We start from the raw sequence: 22,148 nt of genomic DNA, 5'->3' as shown, positions 1-22,148 counted from the left end.
TCTTCTGCCCGGTTGCTCCTAGCAAAGACTTCTAACTTTCTCTATGCCCAGCTTCTTTAAAGGCTTGTAGGAACCAATCTCTCTCTTCTTGAGTGCTCCTAGCAAAGACTTCCAACATTCCTATGCCCAGCTACTTCAGGGCTTATAGGAACCAATCTCTCTCTTCTGCCAGTGCTCCCTAGCAAAGAAGACTTTCAACTTTCCCTATGCTTAAGCTACTTTGGGGCTTATAGGAACCAATCTCTCTCTTCTGCCGGTGCTCTCCTAGCAAAGAGAGACTTCCAACTTTCCTATGCTTGCCCAGCTTCTTTGGGGCTTATAGGAACCAATCTCTCTCTTCTGCCAGTTAGCTCTAGCAAAGAGACTTCCAACTTTCTAATGCCCAGCTTCTTTGGGGCTTATAGGAACCAATCTCTCTCTTCTGCCAGTGCTCCCTAGCAAAGAAGACTTCAACTTTCCTATGCCCAGCTTCTTTGGGGCTTATAGAGACAATCTCTCTCTTCTGCCAGTGCTCCTAGCGAAGAGACTTCAACTTTCCTATGCCCAGCTACTTTTGGGGCTTATAGGGAACCAATCTCTTACTGTTCGCGGGAGGCCAGACTTTCTTTGTTCCTGCAGCTGCAAAGGCTCCCTGCCTTGCTTCTCACCGAGCTGAAACTTTCGAATTGACCTTTTGGAAACTGGAAACAGGGTTTCAAATTAGACTGCGTTTCTGCTCCCAGGTGGATTATTTTAGGTGCCTGCACCCGGCCAAAGCGGGAATGGCCGAGACTCGCTTGAACTCAGTTAAGCAGTTCAATATAAAAGCTTTAATTGTAACAATGGTGACAGACCCTGGACTCCTCCGGGTCCTAACTAAATAAAAGGTTACTTTATTGCCGAAGCTTTCTGGAGTCTGGTATTTATTGTAAATAAGGTGAGACTATAACATCTATATCTGTTTAACTTAAATACTGTGACTCTATAACATCTTTGACTGTTAAATACTGTGAGCCTATAACATCTTGGACTGTCTAACTTGTTGCTGTCACCCAGCTTCCGTTGGCACCTAACTGCTGCTGTCACCCAGCTTCCGTTGGCCCCTAACTGCCAAATCAGACAGGTTGCTGGGTAATAACTGCCGTAGAACACCAGCCCTAGGGCTTCTTAAAGGGACAGAACTAAATTCGGTTCCCTCCCACTGAATACTGTACAAACATAGCTAAACCCATACTAACTGTGGGGAAACTAAATGGGAAATAAACAAAGGCTCTGTGGGGGCATGACAATGTTACTATTTCTCTGTGGAATCAAGGACTTTTAAAATGTATTATACACATGCATATATCTTGGATAACATTCAGGATAGAGGGCAAAAGCTTAATAAGATAAAATATAAAGACTAAAGCAGGGTGCGGAGACCAACAGTTATATTTTGATGTATTGCCGAAGGTTTTCACAGCCGGAATCACTGGAGTGTTGTGTGGTTTTTGGGCTGTATGGCCATATTCTAGTAGCATTTTCTCCTGACGGTTTGCCTGCATCTGTGGCTGGTATTTTCAGAGGATCCTCTAAAGATGCCAGCCACAGAGGCAGGTGAAATGTCAGGAAAAAATGCTACTAGAACATGGCCATGCAGCCCAAAAACCACACAATACCCCAGTTATATTTTGGTCAATATTAAAACAAACTACATGCATTAAAAGCTTAAATACTTACATTGGAAAAAAAATTACATATAATATTGTGGCTCTCACCAGCACACTTCACTTCTATTTAGTAAACTGCTGTGATTTTGCTTAATGTGTTTGAAAGGTCTACCTCATCTCAGTAAATTCAGTGAACTTAAAAAAGTATAACTCTAAGCACACTAACTTCTGAACTAACCAGTACAATGGACCTGCAATGGCTTTTGGTGCAGTGGCAAATGGATGACAACACACACATTTAGGACTGAAATGCCAAGTTTCTCTTGGGAAGGTTTAATATTGCAATTAAAACAGTAATTCATTTGTAGTCCCATTTATGTTCTGTCATTTTTGGCATACAGATGACTAAACAAACAAGCCACATTGTACTGACCTTGCCTATAACCATGCATGCCACTTGATTTCAATGTTAACTATAGAATAACACAAAATAATTATATTATGAAGTTGAGCAACGTGGCCTCGCTGTTTCTATTATACTGTTACATGTACCTCCTTTTCCAATATTATTCCAAAATGACAAATCATTTGATCTTAATCATCTGCCATCTGCCCTCCTATTCCCAGATGGTTTGGCATCACTCTTTCCTTCTCTTTGTCCCCTTAGGGTTCAGTGTTGCATAAGTTGAACAAAAAAGAATTAATGAGTTGCTCATATTCTAAGGCCCCACCCCTTCTTCAAACAATTTGATGTTTTCATTACATAATGATATGCATGTGGTGAATGAAATCTCAAAGGATGAATACAGTGAAATCAAATCCTTAAATAACGTATCTTATTGAAGGGAATAAAAATTATTATTCAATGCACCACACTTTATTGATCTCAGCCGGATAAAATGGTGGTATACCTTTAGCTTCTACACATTTTTAACTATAGGAAATACTTTTTTTTTTCTTTTTGCATTTGTGAAGAAAATAATAGTCACAAATAAGAGCTGCATGAACAGAGCTATAAATAAGGCTAATAGTTTCCTTCTCTCCATAGTAAACTTTTAAAATAAAGGAACAGAAGCAAGATTCTTTCTGTTGAGTTTTAAGCCTCTGTATACTCAATTATAGTAATCATTTCGTCTCTAAAATATTTCCCTTTTTTATCACAGGGCCACCAATTACATAACAAAACTGTTTTGTGCTACAGAAAAAAACAACAACAATAAAATAGTGTTCATTCTCTGGACTGTAATAATGTTATTTTATATTTAAACCCCCCCCCCCCCCCCGGAAAGCTTATAATAATCAAGGGGAAAATACACTTATACACTTATATGGCAAGCATTGTGTTATCAAAAATACCAGTGGTTTTCCAAATGCAACTATCGTTTTCCTTGTTCCAGGTGGGAAAATTGAAAACAAGATAAAATATAAGGCCAAAGGTTGATTAGGATGCAGTCCTTGCATGTAACATGGCTGCAGTCAAGCAACAGGATAACTGGAACTCTAACATATCCTTAACTAATAGGACCTAACATGTAGGAAACAGTAAAAAGTTCCCCCTTTCTACCCATATATGCTAACAGAATTCCAAATACTAGCAAGAGGCAGAACAGAATGCCCAACATATCTCTACTACTGGGACTAACATTTAGTTTTTGTTTCTCTTAAAGCAAGCTGGGAGAATTTCTGTTACAGGATATGTTAGTGGTTTTGTAGTAAATTCAGTCCCAGGTAGTTTTACACTAAGCCTACAAAAGGGTTAAAATCCATGACTCCTATCATGAATGAGAAGTTTGAAGTGACAAAACTAAACTACACAGAAAAATTCTACTCCTTCCCCACCCTGTGCATCATCTATTTATCAACTATCATTCCAATTCAATATGCCACACTATCTCTCAATACTACCACTCAGCTACCATATAATGAAGTCCATCTGATTAGCCCAATTGTTGAGAACTCAAATTCTCCTCACCATATGGCAATCTAAGACACTGACAGCATGGATTTATATATGCCACTGAGCACTGTCTATTCGCCAACCATTTAATTAAAGTGCTGGTAATTTGCAAACAGAAAAAATGGCAATTTAGAGGCAATGGCTCAATTCATACATTATGCCAAACCATGTTTAAGAAACTTTATGTTTTAGCGTGATGACAATTCATCTGAGATCAGGTGAAAAGCCATAGTCAGAAGCTATAGTTTGAAATAAGTTTCTCCTCTTATTCGGCCTAATTATAGATTGGAATGTTGTCTCATTTGACAAACTTTGGCTTGTGATTAGCTGGATAAACATAATTAGAAGAGACTGTAAGAAGTACATTTATGAATCGTGGCTTGTTCTAACTAAGGCTGGTGGTGAAGTTTTGTAAGTCCATAATATGACTGTTGCCCCATTTCCCGATACTACAAAAGGTAAAGAATGGACAGAAAATGAAAACAGGAGAGTAGCTCTAAATCATATTTTACGTATATTGTAAAAACACTAAAATTAGGTTCTACATTTATGGTCAGCACAAATCATAGTTTGGTGTAATGTTTAAACTGAGCCAATGAAATTGATGATTATGTAAAATTTTAAAATAACTAAAGGTCTCAATATAGATCTCTATGCTACGCATTTCAGTCCAGTGATGCAACAGATAATGGAGAGAGTCCAGTGATCAGTTGGACTTAGAAAATGTAGCCAGTATAATAATCACTTAAAATATGTGTGAGTTCCTTTACTAAGGTTGAAGATTTGAATCTGAAATGATTTTAAAATGATATAAAGACCATTGCTTTTTTGTTTTTTTTCATTTTTGGCCCTGGCAAAAGAACTGGAAATGTTAAAAATTCTACTCCTCAGGCAGGATTTAAAATTTTCAAATTATGAAGCCACACTTATTTTGTGACAGGAAGAACAGATAGAATTGCTACTCCAAAGATACAACTGCTACCCTCCTACCACCCCTGTGTCCTTTTCCCTAGAAAAGCATTTCCTACACCAAGCTGCTACTAACCACAGCAGAGGGGGTAAACATGTTACATAACCACCTTCAAAAAAATCTGTTGGGAAAAAGGTGCTGCTGAAATCATGCTCCACTGCTGTTACCCAGTTTGAAAACAGAATCTAGACATTTTCAGTTTGTTGCCTGGGGGAACACAGTGGCAGTGAAAACTACACACCACTACTTACACAGGGCAATTACTACTTGGTCAAGAAAAACCAGTGAGTGGCTAGCTGTGTCTCTTAATTAATTGATGCTTGAAGATTATATTCATAATGAATATCATAATGGATATCAACAGGGAGTCACAGTAAGACCAGACATGATTCAAATACCCCTGAGGAGATGCAAGTTCCTCTTTACAGGGAAACCCTAGGCACAAATTAAGATAGAGAATTTCTTCAAGCAAACCAATGTACTCAGGATATATTCACTGACAATCTGGCAAAACACTTCTCTATTTTTCTTAACAACCCAAGGCTGGAAACACATCTTGTATGTGGATTGTGCTTTTATATATTTGGGAGAGCAGGATTTTAAAAAATCAAAAGGCGTTAAGGAGTATTCTATAAATGCCAGATAAATATTTCTCTACATATGACTTTCTTCTGGTGCTATACAAGAAACTTGCAAAAATAATAAAAACAAGAATATTGTTTTCTATGGAGCAGTTAATTAAAATCACAATAAAAAGGCCAAATTAAATCAGTGATTTTAATCAAAAGTTTCAATTTATTATTTAGATACTTCCTAAATAACAGTGTGTATGAACTGGTTAATACACCATAGAATGTACTATGGTAGAATGTAGTTTAAATGGTGAATGGTTTAAAACTGAATGTAACCTTTATATAATTTTAACTGAATATTGGCAACATTTGAGAAAATGTCAGCTATACAATACATTGCCAGTGTTTTACACAGCAACAGACATGGTGTGAAGCCAAGGCTGGTTGCAGTTAGTACCCAAAGCATAATTCTTCATGAGATTAGAGGTAGTCTGAAAGGTAGGTAGAGTCATACAAATATTTTTAAAAAAGAAATTTCAGAGATCAAGTAAAGCTTAGGCCTAGAACACAAACTCACACAGATGTATCATTGCCAATGTTATCCTAAACAGAGTTACATCTTTGTAAGCCCGCATAAGTGTGTTTAGGATGGCACTGTGTATGACCTCTGAGGAGACTTGCCAGTTCCTCAAGTCCAGTATCAAGCCATTATATACATGCATGAATTTACTGTGTGATATAAAAAACTAATGAAACTGTTTTCCACAATGTTCTTTTTTAAAAAATCAACCATATTTCTATATTTGTAAGTAGGTAATAAATTCCATATTTAATGGCCTCTTGAACGTTAAGTTCAGATTAATTTGTAAATCAAGTTATTTTAAAGGACAGAATTATGATAGCTGAAACTTTAAAATATTTTTTAATCTGCCAGACTCTGCAAATAAACTATTGGTAGATGAATTCAGAACAAAAATAGCCAACATATTTTTGGGTTAATTAATGGGCCACACTTTACAAAAAGCACCTGCATTAAGCAATGTAACTAACATTTTAGTCCTAATATAATTCAGTTAATAACAAAATACAGGGCAGCTGAGCCTCCCAAGGAGGCAGGAGAAGGGCCTCATACATAACTGCCTCCAGCTGGCTCCCCACTGTCCAGTCCAAACAAAAGCATCACCCAGGACCTCTCTTTGTACAGGCTGCCCATGAAGCCCCCACTCTTTATAGGGAGGGGTCAGGAACAGCATTTTTTATATTAGTTATGTATTCTTGCACTTACAAGATTAAATATTTCTTCTAATACTCACTGTAATGATTTATATGAAGCAATAGAAAAACAATGAGAAATTCTGTACAAGTAAGCTGACTGAATCTCCATGGAGGATGGTACATATATGGAGTTCTTACATCCAGCTGGCAAAATATGAGGTGCAATGTAATATGCATGAGCCAGTCAAAGATCAACAGAGAATAGATGGGGAAACTTTTGATTTGAGAATGAAACCATTAATGTTTTATAAAAATAAATAATGCTCCACTGAACTCTGCATAGATCCCTCCTGAGCATGCAGCTGAATAATTTGTTCCCACTAGAGATGTCCCTAAACAACAAACATCTTAGTAAATGTCAACACCTTAAAGTTGAATTTTGAATCCAAGAAAACATTACGACTTAACTGTTGTGTAAATTTCAATTGGCCTGTTGCAACAACCAGATTCTTTCGAACTAGCAACAAAGAAAAATAGGGCACAGACTTGCCAGACCATCATTTTATAAACATGCAATTCATCAATTCACATTCCAGAGTAGGAGGTCTTCCACTGTGACATGAAAAACCACTAAAACACTTTACTCCCTTGGGTGACATGCTGGTTTGCTTTCGTCTTCCCTGACATTTCATCTGTCAGATTATCATTAAATATAAGAAAACAAAGAATATTTGTCACATTTTTACAGAATCTTATTGTCAAATATCTTGGAAGTATTAAATCAATTGGAGATATAATTCTGGACAAAATATGTCAAAAAGGAATGTACAGGCAGCAGTACAAGCTCCAATGGCAATTTACCAATTCAGAATGAAATACAAAGATAATGGAGCTTAATTTGAAAAAATTAGGCCACTGGTACTACATGAACAAACAATATATACCCACAGTCAATTTACTATCAATCTAAAATGTATTTGCTTTTAAGTGGGGTATTTCTGTTCGCATTCACAACTTTCCTATTAAAACACATAAACTTACATCTAACCACATTTAAGCACTTTTGAACACTTTAGTATATTTAAGCATATACTTAACTCACATGTTGAAATGAGTGGTTCTGAAGTGCTTAGCTTTGGCTGGATTGTGACCTTACTATTTCAGTATACAAATTCTCTACAGGAAATCAACCCAATATGCTTTATTCTCATGACCACCTTAATTTTGTGAGGTACTATAGCATTGTTGACCTACTCAAAAGACTTGTTCCAAGCCTTTGGAACAAGCTGCAATTCTGTGGTTACTAGCCGTTATGACAAAGCATTGTTCAATATAGTTTGCAATATCTCTGATGCACATGTTCTAGAATTCCAGAGAGTGCTCACTTACCTGCTTGACCAGTGGTAACAGTAACAGCTGCAAAAAGCCTCTGGGAACGGCTCAAGTCGGAAACACCGTTTACAGCTTCTACTTCAAATGTGTAGTTAGCATGAGCTAGAAGATCCAGGACAGTGACATAGTTGTCTGCTAATCCAGTTTGTTGGGGCATATATCCAACATTGCTCCCACAGGGAACACATTCACCCTGCTCCCAGCTGCACCTCTTGCATAATACCCTGTAGGTCACATCATTTCTTCCTCCATTATCAGCAGGAGGGCTCCACTCCAAACTTACAGTAGTTTGATTAATATTAAAAATAAGGTTCTGCGGTGCGGATGGAGGCCCTTTGTGAAACACAAACATAAAAAGGGGGAGGGGGGAGAAAATCAGTAGGGGAAGATTAGCTCTGCTTTTAATTACCATGTCAAAAGCCTGCCAAGGCATCAACTTTCATTATATTTACTACAAGCTACCAAAAAGGCCACTTGAACATAGTTGACAAGGAACTTTATTTATTTTCCATTAAGGAAACAGGATAGCCATACTTTATGCATTTACTACACCCAGCTTTAGCAGCTTTTCTTCTGTGCAATTAAAGGGATAAGTTAATGCACCTCAAAAGCTGACTCACACTGAATTCCTTCGGCTGAATTTCTGTCTCCTTTTTTTAAAAAAATGGAAAACAGAGTGGATTTAGATATTTCTTAATCAGTTTTGATGTGATTTATAGCTGCATTCGAGTGCAGGCTTGGATTTGAAGAACCTGCATAAAGTCATTACTTCAGCCTCCAGTCTATGAGGTTAGCTTATTTGCAGTTGGAATGTTATGCCAGATCCTACGACATTTAAATCGAACTGCCTAATTACATAGGTTCATTTTGCAACTTCTTTAGATTGGGAGTTATATTACACAGAAAAAAGTTTGCTTGACATCATACATTCTCCATTTGTCCTACTATTATGAGTTATGTAACATTCTGACTTCACCAGGGTTATGTCAAGAGAGCATATAAATTGCATTTCTGTAGCTTCAATATTCTGTTTACGTGCTCCACTGTGCTGCTGAACTGAATCTTACATCTGCAAAAAGTACTGAAGGCTAATAGTGAGAACTAGATCGTTGCTTACAATGGCAATGTCTCTCTGAGCAATGTCTTTTGTGATTAAACCCCCAAATAACTCACTTGTGCATGCGACATATGGAGGATCAGTAGGTGCTCTGTAATAGCTGTCTTCACAATCACATCGTGAAGATCCTTCCCTGTCTGAGAAACTATGCATAGGGCAGCGTGAGCACTGCAGATCTTGCGAAGATGACTTGTAGAATCCACGGCCACAGGCTAAGGGAGAATGACACAAAAATATACAGTTTTGAACATGAAGGTGTTTTAGACAACTATTGCATTAAAATGCATATAAAATATATTACATTACATGTACAGATTGTTCACATTTCTTCACAACTTTTACATCCTGAAAGGTTTTGTCAGTTGAAATAGCACTTAAGAATATGAACAATGTGCTGAAATTCCTAGAGGTCCTCAGATATCTCTTAGCCTCATCCCAAGCATCATCTGACAAAACAGGAATAATGCAGTGTACATTAATGCATAAGCATTTAAGGAGAAAAGAATACAAAAATATTTTAAATTTTTTTACCAGAGGCACACTAGCTATGGTCAAACAAAATAGGGATACTTGAAACCTTCCAGCTCATCCTGTTTGCCAGTAACTACTAAGTAGCTGATTAATTAATGGGCTGCCTGTTACCAACCTGTTTGAGCCTATTTTCAGGAACAGGTTACCTGGAGCTATCTGAAGGTGGAGACTAGGAGCCAACTTCTGACCTCCTGCTCAGGAAATTTTGACCTTTAGCAAATTTAGCAAGGTTATTCAGGGTAAAGATGAAAGGGGAGAATCAGTAGCCCACTCTCAGCTAATTGTGAGGGTCAACTGGAAATCTGGTCTTGATTTCACATCCTATAAACCCAAGCCCATTCTCACTCCCCTGTCAGATGTTTCAGAAGGGACAGGTTCAGCCGCCACCCAGAGGTGGATTCCATACTTCTCTCTGCTAGAAGGATAATGTGTTTATCCTTTGAATGGCTGGAACGAAACAAAGGTGTTTCTTTCCATTTTCCAACTTTTTCCAGCAAATGTGAGGCAGATTAGTGGTAGGGAGTCTTTCCTGTTCCAGCTTCCACCTTCCAGAACACATGGTCTCCTATTACAGTCTTCAGTTCTAGCTTTCCACTAATGTTGGCTTGTCCCATGGAGCATATTTCATGACAGGAAATTTTAAAAAGCTACATAGGAAATTCAAGGCACACAAGACAAACACACAAATAGAAAAATAATATCATGCTATATGTAAAAATCAAACATACTTGGTAAAATTAGCAATGTTGTGAGATAATAGGGTAACTTAGCTGAGGAATGGGTAACTGATTTTCTTCTTCCTAGTGCATGTCCAAGAATTACTTTGTTGGCAAAGTCAATTCACAGAAAATGCCAGAATAGGAGTAAACTTCTATTGGGTTCCAGTCCAATTAATAAAAACATTAAACTGTACATTTTGAAATTTCCTTGCATAATAGTCAGTGAGGGTGATGCAGCAGATAGGCCATTTAAATAGATCAGGGGAGGCTCAAATCATATATATTACCATAAGTGACAGAAAAAAACATACAAGGAAGAAGTCATTTAGAGGGAAAATTAAACATCACAATTCCAAAAATACCACATCTCACTGACCACATTAAAAAAATGACTCAATCATAAACTGCAATCCTGTGAACATTTACTTGTAAGTAAGTCCAACTGGGCAAAGTTGTGGGATTTCCAGACTTTGTGGCTGTGATCTGGTAGTTTTTGTTCCAAATGTTTTGCCCACATCCATAGCATCTTCAGAGATAAGTCGCAGTGGGAACCCCCTTCGGTGACCATGGCCACAGAGACCAGAAATCCCAACACAACTAGCTGATTCCACCTGTGAAAGCCTTTGACACTGCAGCAGAACAATGCATGGTCAGTTCCACACTTCACCTGAAACAGAGAACTCTGCTTCTCATGAAGCCTGTCAGTTATGCAATCATTTATTGCTTTTAAATCAAATGGTAAAATAAACTCAACCAATATCATGGGCACGTAAAAGACCATCTGGGACAGAATAAATTATGCAAGCCTACTCAATGAAACTGAATAGGAGTACAACTGATGGGAGCCTAGTTAATTTTATTGGCAGTTTTGCTGCTGGTCATGAAGCAAAATAAAACCACAGTAACAATCTGTTTTAATTCAATTTACTAGTCTATAGACAGTCATCTTTCACAAACAAAAATATCACCTACTGAAGATCTACAGCAAGTATTCCGGTAACTAGACTAGAATACTTAAAACAATGACAAAATTTCCTAGGAAAATGTGTCATAATAATATCCACAGCAATTTACTAAACAACTTTGAGGCTAAATAGCACTGTTAAGGCTCCTTGCTTAGCTAGGCAGTAAGGCGCTGCAGAAGCAGCACTAACAAATTTAGCTTCCTTTGGATTAGATAGCTCTGGAAACTTGTGACATCCCATGTAAAATGTTTTACTTACCAATAAGAAAAGATCCATTTCCCTGCATGACATACTAGAAACACCCTATGCCCAAAAATGTTCATTTCCAAACCCTCTGTTTCATCTACAAAACTGCAAGTGATTGCACAAGAAGAAAGAAGTATTACCATTCTTTTGTAGATTTACAGAATCTAAGTCATGATTCAAATGTAAAAACAAGCAGTAGGATCAAGCTAACTAAAGAATCCTGCACTATCCCCTTCCCATTCCATTCTATTTGGCGGCAAGTCATGATCAAAATATTGGATCTGAATAATGAGCTACTTAGCGCCAAATTCGATATTACAGTTTCCTCAGGCTTAACCCATAAATGCTGATACCCTTTTAAAGCTGAATTCAGCCATTTAAAAATGCCATTAAGCAGTGCAGCGGGACCAGATCTCTTCCCTCCCCGCCTTTTCAAGTGCCCAACTGGGGTTGTTTTGGCACTTGAAAAGGCAAAGAGGCAAGAACTTCAAAAAGTGCAGGGGAAACAAGATTGGCTAGTCCCATGGTGGCGAACCTTTGGCACTCCAGATGTTAAGGACTACAATTCCCATCAGCCCCTGCCAGCATGGCCAATTGTAGGGGCTGATGGGAATTGTAGTCTATAACATCTGGAGCGCCAAAGGTTCGCCACCACTGGGCCTAGTCCAACAAAGCTATGGATTCAATCAAGATTGGGCCTCATGACATTTTTATTTATTTATTTTATTTTTAAAATGTATACCCTGTCTATTTACCAGTTCTCTGGGCTGCACATTAAAACATCCACATTAACTGGAATTCTGATGTTCAACGGATGTGCAGGCCTATGAGCCTGCATTGCCTATTTCTTTTTCATCGTGATTTCTTCTTCTGCAAACACACTGCAATCTGTACATCCAGGTAGACTGTAAGCTTTGGATGTAAGCTTGTAAGCTTTGGATGTCAGAAATGAAACGTAAGCAACCATTTTAATGTGGCTAACAACAAATATTTAAGATCAGAAAAATGTGGTTTCAAAATTAATTCAGGAATTATTATCTTTAACAACGCATTCACCAGCAAGTCTTGAGGCTTTTATTGTGTCTACAGTTGGATATACACATTCAACAGAATAAAGGGTTATGGAAAAATTCAACTTGAGGAATGAGGCACTTTGGGATGGAAGGACACTGATGTTGTTGTGTGGTGGAAGGAAGAAAAGAAAGTGTAAAAGGAATGACAGTAAAAGGAACAGTTATTCAGATTTTTATGTAAACTGAGTTTTTTAAAAATTCATTAGGCAAATAGAGGTCAATATGTTAACAGTAGTAACTTGTTTAAACAACAAAATACAGCATTTCCATAACAGTGATCGATAGCCCTGTCATTTAAACAGAAGCTGAATCTCAGTAAAAAAAGAAACAAAACACAATTAGAGCGGACTCTGCATGGGCCAAAAACAGTGGGCCTTTTACACAGTTTTAAACCCTTTTACACCGTTTGCACACCGCTGTTTTTGGCCCATGCAGAATCCGCTCAGATGAAACTAAGGGAGAATGGGTAGTCTCAAGTAAGCGAAGCATAATTCCAATTTCAGTATATTCTACTAAGTGATCAAGATAGAATAAGTTTCAGGGAAAAAATGCAGTGCCCATTATATTTCACACCCAATACCCAGAGTGAAATGTCACTCATTGAATCACACTGCACAGTCAGAGAAACCACACATGAATCCTGCTGCTTTGGTATAGCATGATGGGTCATTTTGACCTAATTTAGAACACAGAGTGCTCAAAGCAACTTGGCAAAGGCAAACTTGATATGCTCAAGGCACAATAATCTTCGAAAGGTGTAAAAACTTAGGGTTTTACTTTTAGAAATTTCCACCATGCATTCATAGCCTTAGATCACTGATTTTTATTGCCTTTGAGAACATAACCCTTAGGACTAGTAGTAAACCTGTGATCATCAAACTGTTTTTGACTCATGCAAAGTCAATTATCAGCTTGCACAATGTATTTTCATATGGTGAACATATGTTACAGACCACAAAGAATACAAAGTGTCTTGTTAAGATAAAGGATTAGTTTTGAGAAATATATATGTGTGCGTTATATATTCCAAAATTAAACTTCTGTCAAATTCACAAGATTTACCTGACTGTGTCTGCCTATGTAACAAAGTTTGAAATATTAATTTCATAGGCCCCAAGAAACAGCACCCCTGAAATAAAAATGTTAAAAGGACTGAAAGTATGCAGACATGACTGGCTTCACTTTCATTCACTTCCACTGAAGTCTCATAAGAAAAAAAATGCTATAATCTGTGAAATAAGAGACAGTAAAACTAAGCCCTTAAACATTAACAGAAAGCTGACTTTTCCCTGCATCCCAAAAGGCAGTGACCTCTTTACTTTCTCCTGCAATATTTCCTAGTTATTATTTGTAGCACATAAACAAGGAATGCTGGAAGGATGGTTTCTACAGACCACAGCAACACCATAACTTTGCTTAAAAACCACGTGGAACGTTTTGCCTCTGCGCTCTACCCCTTGCTCACCTTCTTTTGACCCCTGGAGAATCCTCAGTGGTGAAGATACAGACTTGTAGAGTTGAAGGAATAATGTAACTATGCAGGTGAAAAGGGGTGCAAGCAGTTCACATCCATTCAACCAACTCTGAGCATCACTCAGAGAATAGTACTATGTTCTCTCAACCACCTGAACTTTACCATACAGAACCCAGACTATAAACAGGAACTATCTTTTGCTGCTTGAAGTTTTCCAAGAAATGGGGGATGTTGCTCTGAGGTCGAATTCCTCATTCTGTCTTACAGTGCTTTCAGTTTGCATTGAATTGCATAGCCATTGCTATGGACCTAAGAGGTATGGGTCTACAATAAGAGTTACTCTTTTATGAGGTCAGTTCCATAATTTAGACAGTGATCGCTGGGTTTTTAATCATACAGTAAATTGTTCGTATCTTGCACCACAAGTTACTTTTGTTGTTGATGATGCTGTTGCTATCCAAGGACATTAGAACAGGAATTTCACCATAAAACATCAGTAGTGTTGCGCTCTAGCTTCCAAATAGTGGCACATTCCATTTCACACTACTGTGATAAGAATTTTAATATAACTTTTCTGCATAATAGCAACTAAAATACTAATAACTTTCTATATTTCCCCAAAGTTGTTTTGAGATGTGTCTTAAAGGGACTTCCATATATTTTGATATGACCTCTTTCTGCAGTTGCGCTATCAACTTGGAACAGGTAAGAGTTAGAATAACTCAGCTGACATTTCCACTAGCCCTCTTGAATTCCTGCAGTAGCTCGTGCATAATGGAACCACTAGAGAAAACAGCCCAGCTCTGTGTGCTTTGTGCGTAAGGCTACCTTTACTCTCTGCCCCTGCTAGTACCAAATTAGCACTGAGCATAAAATGTAGCATGTAAATTGTGGCTGACATGTATCTCTGCTAACGTTGGGTTCTGTAGGCTGAAGAATATTCCCCTTCTTTCTTTGATGGATAGCCATAGTTTCATTGTATGTATGTATGTATGTATGTATGTATGTATGTATGTATGGATGGATGGATGGATGGATGGATGGATGGATGGATGGATGGATGGATGGATGGATGGATGGATGGATGGATGGATGGATGGATGGATGGATGGATGGATGGATGGATGGATGGATGGATGGATGGATGGATTTAGAATTATATCCTGTTTCTCTCCCACAACAGTGAGGCTTGGGGTGAGTAAGAACTCAAAAATATTTTTTTTAAAGGAACAATTAAAATAGATTAAAATCCATAAAATACAAATAATATGATGGTGCCTTAAGCTCTGAACAGAGCTAACTCCCAAAAATAATAGACCCTCCACAAAGTAAGTGGGAGGAGGACCCAAGGGAACATATAGAAGAGGGGGGAGGCTCTGTCTGGTGACTGGTGTATATGGTCAACCTCAAGTCCACAACCATGTGTCTGGCGGAACTTCTCCATCTAGCACGCCTTATAGAACTGAGTCAAATCCCACAAGGCCCTTGTCACCTCAGACAAGAGAGTTCCACCAGGTGGGAAAAAGCCCTAGCCCTAGTTGAGGATGATCAGACTGGGCCCCTGTCTCCTCAGCCAGAGATTTCCACAAGGGCAAAAAGGCCCTGACCCTGGTCGAGGAATCAGACTGCTATCAGACCAGGGATTTCTGGTAAATTTTGATAACTGGAATGAAGCATCCTGGGGGGGGGGGGCATATATAGAGAGAGAAACAGTCCCACAAATATGAGAGTTCCAGCCTGTTAAAGGCTTTAAAGGTTAAAAACAGCATTGAGAACCTGATCTGGAAGCCACTTTACCATGGTCTCCAGTCAACAAGTCAGGTCTGTTGCCCCTAATCACAATTGGTCTTTCATCAACATCATCATCCAATAAGTTAGTCCTCCTTTTCTGCTGATAAGAGTTTTTGAGATTATGCCAATGAGTACATGCTGGAAGGTCACATTTTGTTAGTTAAGCTCTTCTTTGCCCGTAGGCAGAGATAAAGGCTTCATTTTTCTTCAGTTTAGCCTGATCAGACCCCAGTGTATGTAATTCTGTGACTATTACCTTTAACCTACCACTTGGTTGTCACTTGTTTATATGATTCCTTCCCTCTCCTAACAAATTATTTATATATGTTTGTGCAGATGCTTCCCCGCTGTAAATTATGCTTGTGTAATTGTAGAATGTAGATAAATTATTCTGTTATAGGAACCCTTTTTGGTCTTGATGCAATTTAACATTAATATAGAAAGCTAAATTAACAAGACAAGACATACATTGCGAGATTATTTGCTACAAATGGATTTCACATATTTGGGGGAAACGTGGACTTTTTTTCCCTCTACCACTGCAGCTTTTAGATATTTGTGTCATATTAATGTCTACGGTTGTGTAACTCAGTGCTGAAAGCACAGCTTGCAAAAACAGTGTTCCTACTGCTAGTGTTGCTGACCTCATCTTGGATGGACAGATCCAGAATCTTCATGTTAATCCTATTGACAGCATCTCAGTGGGAATAATTACAACTGACTCAAATCCAGACCTGCTGTCATTGATATATTACCTATTTTTCCCAACACTGGAAATGACTAGCATATAGAGTGGATGGAAACAACATGGTGCAATGATTAAAGATTTGTGAGCATTCTGATGCATTAATCTATTGCAATTATTCAGAACCCATGACAGTTTGACACAAGAGACACTACAAATGTAAATTCTAATCACATGTGGAACACAGTATTTCAGTATAAATACTTAAAAAAAATAAAGTCATGCTGTGAGTTGGAAGGAAAGATTATTATTATTTTAGTTGTTATACTTACTGTATTATAAAACTGAAGTTATTTGTCTTTTTAATGAGGCTTTTTTATCTTTTAATTGATTAATGTTTTACTGTATTTCTTAAATGTCTGATTTTATGTATTTTAATTAGAATATAAATTATTTTTCTAAGTAACTTTGAACTTTTATTCTGGATAGGTGATAGAGAACCCCAGCAAATAAATAACATTTTTATTAAGAAATGTATGTTCTTAGAACCCACTTATGCAAAATATTTGATATAAATATAGACTACTAAAATTGTTACAAAAATAGTACATTTCTGCATTTGATAGGGAATAGTGAAAACCTCCCTGGCTTCTCCTACTCAGTTTATTTCTCCAATATAACTTCCTGTAATTGCTATGTTGGACAGTAAAACAATTTTTTTAGTCAAAGATGCCATCTGTTATGTTTTCTATGGCACCTAATATATAGTTGTGATATATGTAAGAGTCCCTGACTGTTTTTTATTTGTCTAACTACTATGCAGTGATCAATTCCTGGTTTTAAAATGTTTACTTTATCTTGCAAATGTTTCTTTTAAGTGGCAATAGTGTCTAAAGATTGTGTGTTCTTCCATGGAAGAATTACATTGTATGGTTAGCCAGAGTAAACACAAGAGTTTTAATGGTTCTTCGGCAATAGTGTGAATGACATCTCCAAATAGGACTGTCCTTTGGCTGCATACCATCACTAAGCTCAGTATTTGCTGTTGCCTGTCAAGAATCTCTCAGACTTGTTATTCCATTCCAGAACCCAATAATACCCTTGCTGTCATGCGTCATGTCTTGAGATTTGCTCACACTCTTTCTTCACACAGAAGCGTTGAAATGTGACAAAGCTTTTTTAGGGTTTTTTTAAAGGATGAACTTAATTAGTCTATTAGTTTAATACAGAATGTCTTTTAATATTGCATACGTGCTACACTCATCTCAATTCTATTTCGGCTAATATTACACATTTTCTTAGTTATACTCTGAGATGGCTTTCCATTCAACTGTTCACAATTTTATGATGCTGGGCAGGTAATAGGTTTCACCTTACAGAAAATTACCACTGATAGGAGGCTTTCTATCAGCAATGTGATGTTCTCATTCCCTCCCCTGCTCCTGCTGCTACAGTCCAAAATGCCAGTCACAGAGCAGGGGGGACCACCAGGAAAGGCAGGAGGTACAGAGGTCTAAAGCAGAAGAGAGGAAATCAGAAAGAAAAACTCAGCTCCTGCCTATGGAGATGTTAGGCAGGACTCCTAGCATTAATTTTTTATCACTTTTTAAAATAAGATTGCAAAATATCATGTGAAGGCACTGTGTGAACAACACGTTTTTACTTCATTACAACAATGCTTCTAAAACTGTGGGTTGAGATCTAAAGGTGGGTCACGACTGTCTTACTGATGAGCTGCAATACCCAAAGAGAAAAGATGGAGTAGGGTAAAAAGAGCTTTAAGGATATCCAAGGACAAAGTCATGAAATCCATAAATACTACCTGTGAAAAGTAAAGCCTAAAATGATCACAGTTTGATGAGAAGTTGCTTTACTTTATTTTGACGGGGGAAAGCACCATGGACTTACTTTGCAAGGGACCCCTGAAAAGTAGAGTAAATTTAGAAGAATATCCTACTTCAACAATTTTGAGAACTGTTGTATTACTATTGTATTATAGTGTCATTCATAAGAAATGGCTGATTGCATTCTAGCTCTGCAGCAGTCGGGGGCAGGGGGAGGGAGACCTAACAGCACAGCAAAGCTTGTTATAATTATAACTAGAAGAACAGGCTTGATGCCTACTTAGCTCAACTGTCTTTACATACATTTAAAAAACCCTTGCTGTTACGGCACTTTGCTTCTTTTAAAATTATTATTTCTAAATTCTATAACCATTGGCTGTGCCTGGTGTTTCAGAATAAAAGCCAAAGAAAATAATTAATTATGAATTGTACTGATTTATAGAAACCTTGCCTAATACTGTTAAGAAGTTACTGAATTCATTCCAACTGTTTTACAGTTCGGTTCATTGTTTTCAATAATGATTAATTTGTTTATGGAACTAACATAAATATCTAACTAGCAGATTAAAACAGTTGTTTTTCTAATAATTGACATTTTACCAAAAGTGATGGGTCATTTTTTTTAAAACCAGTTCAACAGCCAGTCCTAAGTATACATTCAAATAGTACTTTTAACCATGGTAACATTCAAATCATGAAATGATTACAGATTTACCATATGACAAAGGTTCCTCCTATCATGGCAATTTATTCACACGACTATATATGAATGTGATATAGGACAGCTATGAAGTCCGCCGAACAGGTAAAATTATGATGCCTACCTTTGGTCTTTTGTGCAGTCCCATATTGGGACTGAGCATGCACAAGCCAGCTGTGGAGAAGAATTTGCCAGTTTAAAAAAAAAAACCTGGGAGGGATGCTTCTCCCCTACAACATGGAAAAAGGTGTTTTCACACCAAAATGGTCATGTGCTGTAAGAGAGGAATGCCCTCTTTCCCTCTGTTCTCTCTTTACTCTGCTGTGAGAAGATCTGTTTTTGTTAAGCTTCAAGCATCTTAGAAAAGTGAGGGAAGGGCTGCTCTTTTCTCATGCACATGATGGTTTTTAGAAGAATGCCACCTTATGGGGGGAAAATGTTCCCTAGTGGTTCTGTACCAGAAAATTTTACATGTTGGCCTCAACATGTGCAGTGCCAATGTGTGCCTGCACAAAAGACAAGAAACAAACATGTTAAAGGCAAGTGCAACCTTGCATAACACAGTTGACTAAATTAGGTCTAAAAAGACCTGTCCTTATAAAAACACTAAATAAAGAAAAGAATAATAAGGTAATATGGCATTTTAAGAAACTACGACAGACAGACAGACAAGACAGACAGATAGACATTGTTAACAAAAATTGCTCTTGGCTTAATGTATTGTTGTTGATGCTGCTACTGACGCCAGCAGCATTTACATAACATTAAAGTTACATGATCTTGGTGATCCTTACAACAGTATTGCCATGCAGCTTAGAAATATTGTTTCCATATTACAGATGGAAATAGAGACTGCTGGCTCACCTAAGGCTATCCAGTTCCTGGCTGAGGCAACATTATCAATGATACTGCAACAGTTCTCAAAAAGAGATGTCAAAATCTATTTTGATGGCCTAGCTATAGAAAATGGTCAAGAACAACTTGACAGGGCAAGAACAGTTTTACAAATACTTACACAATCTTTCACATACTAGTATTGTAGCTATATAGGAACCATTGGATGCATCCAAATGAACATTACAATGCAGAACACTACTAAGATGAAAACAGAGAAAGAAAGAGGTCAGATGAAAAGAGAGAAAGGAAAGTTAGATGAAATGAGAAAAAGAAGTAGAGAAAGATGAAAAATTCTTTGCAAGGCAGGCGTTGAAATGTAAAGCAAACCCTTCCTTACCGCCACATGAACACATGGATGGAACCAGGATAGATGTGACTGACCCCACTGATTGCTTTGGATTTATTATAGCCAGTAGCTCCTGGGGCGAGGGAATAAGCAAATAAAAGCACTTTGCATTTTCTTCCTTCCCAAGCCTATTGTGGGGTTACTGAGAAGTAAGTTCTATTAATTGTAGGGGGGTGTCCCCCCCCCCATATATACCAGGTCTCAGTCATAGGCATGCTTACTTGAGACTTGAGAGGGCTTGGAGAAAGTGGTAAGGTGGACAGGCAGGTGGATGGGCGAATGGACAGGTGGCATCAGGAAGAAGTCAGTGCGACATCCTGGCTTGCTGCTGCACCCTCCAACCTCACCACAGGAGGCCATCCATAGGAAATGCAGCTATGGGAGGCATAAGCCTGAGCAGAGGGCAGGCAGCTGGTGGCAGCAACAGAGGCATACGAGAGGAAAGCGGAGACTGGTGGGGGAGCATAGGAGGTGGAGACAGGGAGCGTAATGCGCCAGCTCCTCAATCCTAGAAGAAGAAGGAAGGGAGCTGGCAGCCAGATATGCCCCCCATGTGATGCATAGAAGTTGTGCCTGGAGCTTGAGCCCCCTCTGGCCTACCCTCATGACCCCAATGTCTATTTCTGTCAATATATAGTCCCAATTAAGCAAACTCTAAAATTACTTGACTTACATGTGAACACATAAGATAAAAGTTAAATAAAACCTTAACAGGAAGAGACTGTGGTAAAAGAAATGTTGATAACTGAATGACAGGTTTATTTGCTAGAGGTTTTTTCTAGGAGGGAGTGTTCCTGGAGACTCATATGTCTGCAAGTTTCAAGTAGGAAGGCAAGAGTCACTGCACTGTGAAATGAAGCTGTCTTTGCTAATTGCACACCCTGAATATCAGAACAATATCTCAAGCGAGAGTGTATCAAATCTGCCTGGCTGAACTTGAGGATTTGGCAATGTCACTTTGGACTAAATGTAACATAGAGAGGGAAAGGAAGTGTACAAAAGCACCCATCTGAAATGATAAAGAACACACAGAAGAAAAACAGATGATAGTCTGTGAAGACAGAATGATCACAGATGGCGTCCAGGTGGAACAGGTCAAACAGGATTTTTAAATTGTGTTCATTTTCATAGTTAAACTGTATCTGGTGTGTAAATGTTCAAAGGCAATTTATTTGTAAAGGCATCCACCCATCTTATATTCAAGAGACGCTCACACAGAAATAATTAAAGAAGATGTGGAACAAAAAAAATTAAATCCGGATTTAGAACACTTTTAACTGATTGCAGACTAAATACAAAGTTATGAAGTTATGAAGATGAATAATTGGAGAAATTCGTGACAATACGGTACACCCAGTGCAAACTTCTGTACAGTGAAAGAAAAATACACTACAGTCAGCAGCACTTTTTTCAAGTCCTAAATGGATCCTGAGTAAGCATAAAGACAAGTGCATGCTGTTTTTCCTCCTTCAATCCTGATTTTTCTTTCTACTGTGACTGTCTATCCTCTCGTTTTGCTAATCATGTGAATACTGCTCTTCTCCCAAAGGGCTCAGGGGAGCACCCATCACAGATAATGCTGATAAAGTTTAAATTTGGGAAGTTCAAAATGCAACATCATTGTACTGCAAAGCAACATCAGTTTTGAATTTCAGCTTCAGCTGGCAGAGGACTTTACTTACCCTGCCTTTACCACCAGTTTCCATCTCTTTCTTCCCTGGTGCCTAAACTGTTCCTTCCCTATTCCATCTTCATAATGAATCTGGTGGAGCAAGAACAGTAGCAAACTCTCCCTTACTCTCTACCCGCCCCCCACAGACACCTTACAACCCTAAATTGTGAAAAACTTCTGTGAGATCAGAACCTGACTGTCAGATAATTTCCTGATCAATTACAAGTTTCTGACCAACAGTTAGCTGCAAATTTGTTTGGCAACTGTTTCAGTTGATTGCTGGAAGCTGAAACCTCCTTGATCAGGCCACAGTCTCATTGTGACCACTGAACAGGGTGACTTCAGCTGCTGAAC

At 38.1% G+C, this 22,148-nt stretch overlaps 1 protein-coding gene across 3 annotated transcripts in view; it reads right to left on the bottom strand.

Moving 5' to 3' along the window:
• The window catches only part of EPHA7 (EPH receptor A7), a 213,384-nt gene that overhangs the window by 127,868 nt on the left and 63,368 nt on the right, over window positions 1-22,148 (bottom strand). For all 3 annotated transcript variants that reach the window (XM_048494255.1, XM_048494244.1, XM_048494234.1), the window contains exons 4-5: window positions 8,908-9,063; window positions 7,732-8,067 (exon numbers count right to left, since the gene is read on the bottom strand). In XM_048494255.1, coding sequence (XP_048350212.1) covers window positions 7,732-8,067; window positions 8,908-9,063 — 492 coding nt within the window. The remainder of the gene's footprint in view (window positions 1-7,731; window positions 8,068-8,907; window positions 9,064-22,148) is intronic.

Source organism: Sphaerodactylus townsendi, linkage group LG01 (assembly GCF_021028975.2).
Source record: "Sphaerodactylus townsendi isolate TG3544 linkage group LG01, MPM_Stown_v2.3, whole genome shotgun sequence".
NCBI lineage: Eukaryota > Metazoa > Chordata > Lepidosauria > Squamata > Sphaerodactylidae > Sphaerodactylus > Sphaerodactylus townsendi.
Note: the sequence above shows the minus strand (reverse complement) of the source record. Positions and strands in the feature narration are given on the sequence as shown.